The 7,405-nt window shown below is 38.9% G+C and overlaps 1 protein-coding gene across 1 annotated transcript; it reads left to right on the forward strand.

The window, feature by feature from the left end:
• The first annotated feature begins 1,232 nt into the window (after nt 1-1,232).
• On the forward strand, nt 1,233-2,177 carry LOC108392667 (olfactory receptor 1E5-like). The gene has a single exon (XM_037022819.1). The coding sequence runs from the start codon at nt 1,233-1,235 to the stop codon at nt 2,175-2,177; it is 945 nt and encodes a 314-aa protein (XP_036878714.1).
• Nucleotides 2,178-7,405: the final 5,228 nt, after the last annotated feature.

Genomic DNA, 7,405 nt, shown 5'->3' on the forward strand with positions numbered 1-7,405 from the left:
GAAACATAGCAGCGGGTTCTCCCCCGGTCTGAGGACACAGGGAAGGCTTAGCTGAGTCAGTGACGTTTTCTGAAGCTGAAGGATAAGTAGGGGCAAGCAGATCAACAGGGAGAAGAGGGAGGAAGATGCTGGGCAGGGGGAAGAGCAGGTGGAACAGGCTGTGGCAAGAAATGGTGCCTCTTGTCCAGCATTGCTGAAGAGGGCAATGTGAGTGCCACAGGGTGCCAGGTGAGCTGTGGAGGCCGGCAAGGGTCAGGTCATGAAGCCTTTGAGCCCTGAAAGGAATGTGCCTGTATATTAAGAGCAGTGAGAATCCATGAAGACTTCAGGGAAAATGATGATCACTTTAGAGTGCCACGGTGTGAATGAAGGATACTGAAGGAGGGCTATTCATGGAGGTATGGAGATGAATTAAGAGTCCGTTGCAATAGTACAGAGAAGGCATGAAGTCTTCCTGGTCCAGGGTAGTGAGAGTTGGGATAGGAGAGGATGACCGAGAATGAGAATTAATCTTTTGGACTCATTGACAGATGTATGTTGATGATGAGAGAAGAGAGGGAGTGAAGGAAACTCTCAGGTTGTGACTGAATCTCCTGGACCCCTTGTACACCGAGGTGGGAAAATAGAGGAAGAGGGAATTGGGAGAGAGGCCGGCTGAGACCAGGAGTTTCTTCTCAGTTCTGTTGAGCCTCAAATGCATGAGATTTTGTCCAAGAACAGATCCTCATTAAGCAATTGAGTATCATCTTTTGTAGGTTGGAGAGTCATCTGCACTGGAGTGTCAAATGGTAATGCAATCTGGTGGAGCATATGAGGTTTTCTTGGTGCTATATGTGGAAGTATAAGAGTGCAGTGTTTGGGAGACAGCCCTGGGTTACCAGCTTGGAAGATATGACAAGTCAGGAGCCATTTACACTCACTGAGGATGTGTGGCCAGGATGGCATGAGGAAAACTAATACATTATGAGTCTCAGAAGGTAATGGGTAAGAGTATTTCAGGAAAGACTGGTTATTCTTACATGTTAAAGAAAAGTGAAGAAAATAAATGATCTGATCCTAGAGATTCTGATTAAGGATTTTGGATTTTAGAGATTGTAATTATTTGTGATGAGAGTGATATGAAGTGTTTTTATAGGATATCTAACAGATAATGTATTGTAGGAAAATGTTCATTTTATATTCCTGTTTTAATGGAGACTTTTATATCTTCTTAAGGATACTGGAGGCAGAGCATGACTGGAAAGAATCAAACTGTCATCTCAGAGTTCCTCCTGCTGGTCCTGCCCATTCAGCTGGAGCAGCAAGACCTGATCTATGTTCTCTTCCTGGTCATGTATGTAACCACCGTCCTAGGGAACCTTGTCCTCATCATCCTCATCCGCCTGGACTCCCACCTCCACACGCCCATGTATTTGTTCCTCAGCAATTTGTCCTTCTCTGACCTCTGTTTTTCCTCGGTCACGATGCCCACTTTCCTGCACAACATGCAGAGGCAGGTCCCATCCATTCCCTACGCTGCCTGCCTGACCCAATTGTACTTCTTCCTGCTTTTTGGAGACCTGGAGAGCTTCCTCCTCGTGGCCATGGCCTATGACCGCTATGTGGCCATCTGCTTCCCCCTGCACTACACCTCCATCATGAGCCCCAGGCTCTGTCTGTCCCTGGTGGGGCTGTGCTGGGTGCTGACCACGTTCCATGCCATGTTACACACCCTGCTCATGGCCAGAGTGCGTTTTTGTGGAAATAACGTGATCCCTCACCTTTTCTGTGACCTGTCTGCTCTGCTGAAGCTGGCCTGCTCTGACACTCGAGTCAATGAGTTGCTGATATTTATCACGGGGGGCCTTCTTCTTGTCATCCCGTTCTTACTTATCATCCTGTCCTATGCACGAATTGTGTCGTCCATCCTCAAGCTCCCTTCTGCTCGGGGCATCCACAAGGCCTTCTCCACCTGTGGCTCCCACGTCTCTGTGGTGTCACTGTTTTATGGGACAATTATTGGTGTCTATTTATGCCCATCTAGTGACAATTCCATAGCTAAGGAGACTGTCATGTTTGTGATGTACGCGGTGGTGACTCCCATGCTGAACCCCTTCATCTACAGCCTGAGGAACAGAGACATGAAGGGAGCCCTGGGCAGAGTCTTTTTAAAAAAGAAAATTCCCTTCTCTGTATGATGGTAAAGCTTGGGATTTTTTATGTAATCTATCTAGTAGATATGTTGATATTAATATTTGGATATTAACTTCCACTTCTTTATTTGCACCATGAAATTTTCAATTGAAATGATTTACTGAATAATTGTCCAATAAATAGTAGAGTTGACGTGTTCTAGCGTAGTTGATCTCAGAATGGGGAACTCAGTGATTTACTAGTAAGGTCTTCCTCTCTGTTATTCCCAGGTAAGTATGAAGAAGCATCATTTTGTAACTTTTGATTGATTTTTTGTCTCCAGTTATTAAACAACTAATTCATCATATTTTATTTTTGTAACCAAAACTCTGCTTCAATATTCTATCTTCTCTTATCAGTTTTGACTGAAATGCAAACATCTTGCTCGCCTGCTATGTCTGCTAACCTGGTCTTGTCATTTCTGACCACAGATTCTCTATTCTCCTTTTCCTGGGTGACCATCCTCAGCACTTTGCCTTTTAACTTTTTCTCTTCTGATGTATTTTATTAATATTCATCATTGTCCTTTGACCCACCATGAGCCTAGGGCAAATTTTCTATTTCATCTGCTATAATGGCTAACATTATCATATTGGTAATTGTTGGTGCTGTGCTGTACAGCAGATCTTTAGAACTTGCTTGTCTTACATAAGAGAAGCTTTGTCACATTGAAATCAGTTCTCCATTTTCCCTTCCCTCTGCTCCCTGACAGTTACTATTTTTCTCTCTCCTTCTGTGGATTTAATTACTTTAGGCAACTCATGTATTTGGATCACGTGTATCTGTCCTTCTGTAACTGGGTTATTTTACTTAGCATAGTGTTCTGTAGGTTCAGCCATGTTGTTAAAAATGGTAGGACTGACTTCTTTTCTTAAGGGTGCAGAATATCATTCAATACAGTACCATTCCAGTGTATGTGCATACCATATTGTTCTATATCTTTTTCTGTGTTGACAAATAGCTGGGTTGTTTCCACACCTTGGCTATTGGCAATAATGCTGCAGTGAACATGGGGCTGCAGATAGCTCTTTGAAATCCTGATTTCATATACAGTGTATAATGGTCTCAATTTTTCCACATGTTCTCCAATACTTGTTTTTTTTTCTTTTTTAATAATATCCAACTTTACATTGTGGCTTCATTCTACATTATCTTGATGATTAGTGATGTTGAGCACCTTTTCATATACTTGGTGGCCATTTGTATGTCTTCTTTGGAGAAATAACTATTTTAGTTCTTTGCCCATTTTCTAATGAGGCTATTTGTTTTCTGCTTTTGAGTTGTAAGAGATTCTTATTTTGGTTATTAACGCCATGTCACAATGATGGCTTCCACATATTTTCTGCCATGCTCTAGGATGCCTTTTTACTCTCTTGGATATTTGTTTTGGTGTGCAGAAACTTTAGTTCAATGTAACATCAGAAAGAATAATGACCCAGGGATCATTCCTGCTTGATCATGTTTACGATTCTCTTTTAATGTGCTGTTGAATGTGGTTTGCTAATATTTTGTTTAGAATTTTGCATCTGTATTCATCAGAGATATTGACCTGTGATTTTCTTTCTTGTAGTTCCCTTACTGTACTCTGGAGTCTGGGTGATTCTGGCCTTGTAAAATGAGTTAGAGAGTGCTCCCCACTCTTCAACTTTTGGGAAGAGTTTGAGGAAGGTTGGCATGAACTCTCCTTTAAGAGTGTGGTAGAATTCACCAGTGACACCATATGATCCTGGTACTTTTCATTGTCGGGAGGTTTTTGATTGCTGATTCAATTTCCTTCCTCTTTATTCATTTGTTTAGATGTTTCTAATTCTTCATGACTCAGTCTTGGCTGTATGTTTGTAGGAATTCATCCATGTCCTCCAGACTACCCAACTTGCTGTCATATAATTGTCCCAGTAGCCTTTTATAATCCTTTGTATTTCTGTGGCATCAGTTGTAACTAGTCCTCACTCATTTCTGATTGTATTTATTTGAGTCTTCTTTCTTTGTTTCTTAGTCTAATTGAAGGTTTGCCCTTTCGTGTATCTTTTCAAAGAACCAGTTTTTAGTTTTGTTGATCTTTTATGTTATCTTTATGGTCTCTCTATTTTATTATTTGTGCTCTGATCTTTGTTATTTCCTTCCTTGTACTAACTTTGGGATTAGGTTGCTCTTTTCTCATTCCTCAAGGTGTAAAGTTAGGTTCTTTATTTGAGAACTGTTTTTTTCTTCAGAAGGTGTTTATTGCTATAAACTTCCCTCTTAGAGTTGCTTTTGCAGCATCCCATAGGCTTTACTCTGTGTGTTTCCATTTTTGTTTGTTTCAAGATATTTGTTGATTTCCCTTTTGATTTATTCTTTGACCTACTGGTTGTTCAGAGTGTGTTGTTAAATTTCTATATACTTGTGAATTTTCCAGCTTTCCCCTGCTAGTGATTTCTAGTTTCACAGCAGTGTGTGTCAGAGATGATACTTGGCATGGTTGCAGTCTTCCTAATTTGCTAAACCTTGTTTTCTTGATTGTCATATGATCTGTCTGGGAGAATGTTCTATGTGCACTTAGGATATGCATTTTGCTACTGTTGGACAGAACACTGTGTATGTGTCTGTTAGGTCCATTTGGTGTAAGGACGGTTCAAGTGCAATGTTTCTTTGTTGATCTTCTGTCTGGATGATCCATCCATAGTTGAAAGTGGGCACAGAAAACTCCTACTATGATCAATTATATTGTGTATTTCTTTCTTCAGATCTTTTAGTATTTGCTCAATATATTTAGGCACTCTGATGTTTGATGCATATATATTTATGATTGCTATCTGCTTGATAAGTAGATTCTTTTATCATGATGTAATGACCTTTTTTTGTTTAGTGTTATAGTTTTTGGTTTAACATCTCTTTAATCTTATGTACATGTAGTTTTTCCCACTCTCTTTTGGTTTCCACTTGGATGCAATATTTTTTCTCATCCCATGAATTGAGTCTTTGTGTGTCCTTAAAGTTGAGAATTGGTGTAATTTGTTGTATGAATATTTGTTAGAATTCACCAGTGAACTCATCGGTGCCTGGTGCTTTCTGTATTGTTAGATTATCAAATATTTGTTCAGATATTAAAAATACATAGACTTATTGAAATAGTCTATGTCTTCTCATATGAATTTTGACAGACTTTCCCTTTCAAGAAATTGACCCATTTCATCTAGTTTATTAAATTTGTGGGCACAGAGCTATTACAGTATCCTTTCATTATCCTTCTAATATTCATAGGATGTCTTCTCTTTAATGTCTGATATTAGTAATTTGTGTTCCCTCTGTTTTTCTCAGTTAGTGTGGCTAGAGGCTTCTTGATTTTTTTGATCTCTTCAATGAATCAGGCTTTATTTAACTAATTTTCTCCATTGATTTCCTACTTTAAAATTAATTAATTTCTTCTCTAATTTACATTATTTATTTTCTTTTCATTTAATTTGTTCTCTTACCCCTACCTTTTCCATAGGAACCACTATACAATGACTCTCTCAGTCACTGATAACTTTACTTGCTGTCAACCTCATTTATTTTGAGACACATTATTGAAATACAATTTATGTACAGTAAAATGGGTCCCTTTTAAATGTGTAGTCATATGAATTTTGACAAATGTGAGCACTCAGGTAACTTCAATTCCAGTCCAAATCTAGAATATTTCTATCACCCCACAATTCCATTACAATCCAACACCCATTCTCCCAGTCATTTACAGATATGATTTGTGTTGCTACAGCTTAGACTGACTTATTTTGAATATAAACCAGGACCATATAGAACGTTCTCCATTCTATTTTTGCAGTTTTTGCTTAGCAAAATGTTCAAGATTCATCCATGTTTTTATATGTATTGGTAGTATGTTCCTTTTGATTTCAAAGCAGCTATCATAAATAATGCTAGTAGGAATGTTTTTGTGTGTGTTTTTTCTCGCATGTACATATATATTCCTTTTGGGTCAATACTTAAGAGTAAAACTGCTGGGTCATAGAGTATACCTCTGTTCTAATGTAGAAGATATTATCAAAGCAATCATATCTGGTTATACACCTACAAGCAGTGTGAGAATTCTAGTATTTTTTCACATTTTTACCAATACTATATTGACAATATTTATTTTATTAAGGTGTCATTGATATACACTCTTATGAAGGTTTCAGAAGAAAAACAATGCAGTTACTACATTCACCCATATTATCAAGTACCCACGTCAATACCCCACTGCAGTCACTGTCCATCAGTGCAGTAAGATGCCACAGTGTCACTACTAGCCTCTGTGCTACACTGTCTTCCCCATGACCACCCCACACCATGTGAACTAATCATAAGACCCCTAAATCCCTTCTCCCTCCTTCTCCCATTCCCTCCCCCATCCCTCCCTTTTGGTAACTGCTATCCCTTCTTGGAGTCTGTGAGTCTGCTGCTATTTTGTTCCTTCAGTTTTGCTTTGTTGTTAGACTCCACAAATGAGAGAAATGATTTGGTACTTGTCTTTCTCTGCCTGACTTATTTCACTGAGCATAATACCCTCTAGCACCATCCATGTTGTTGAAAATGGTAGGATTTGTTTCTTTCTTATGGATGAATACTATTCCATTGTACCACTTCTTCATTGTCCATTCATCTTCTGATGGACACTTAGGTTGCTTCCGTATCTTGGCTATTGTAAATAGTGCTGCAATAAACATAGGGGTGCATATGAATTTTTGAATCTGAGAGGTTGTTTTCTTTGGGTAAATTCCAAGGAGAGGAATTCCCGGATCAAATGGTATTTCTATTTTTAGTTTTTTGAGGAACCTCCATATTGCTTTCCACAATGGTTGAACTAGTTTACATTCCCATCAGCAGTGTAGGAGGGTTCCCCTTTCTCCGCATCCTCGCCATCATTTGTTGTTCCTAGTCTTTTTGATGCTGGCCATCCTTACTGGTGTGAGGTGATATCGCATTGTGGTTTTAATTTGCATTTCCCTGATGATTAGTTCCATCACTTCACTTTTAGTCTGTGTATGTCTTTGGGTCTGAAATGGCTCTCCTATAGGGAGCATATAGTTGGGTCTTGTTTCTTCATCTATTCTGCCACTGTATGTCTTTTAATTGGTGCATACAGTCGATTTACAGTTAAGGTGTTTATTGATCAATATGTACTTATTGCCATTTTATTAATTTTTTTTCTGGCTGTTTTTCTTAATGCTCCTTTCTGTTCCTTTCTTCTCTCTTATACTCTTCTCTTGTT

The sequence above is a fragment of the Manis javanica genome, chromosome 4, assembly GCF_040802235.1.
Source record: "Manis javanica isolate MJ-LG chromosome 4, MJ_LKY, whole genome shotgun sequence".
Classification (NCBI taxonomy): domain Eukaryota; kingdom Metazoa; phylum Chordata; class Mammalia; order Pholidota; family Manidae; genus Manis; species Manis javanica.

Excerpts from the sequence above, each read along its gene's own strand:
- LOC108392667 (XM_037022819.1), top strand. The coding sequence starts at position 1,233 with ATGACTGGAAAGAATCAAACTGTCATCTCAGAGTTCCTCCTGCTGGTC.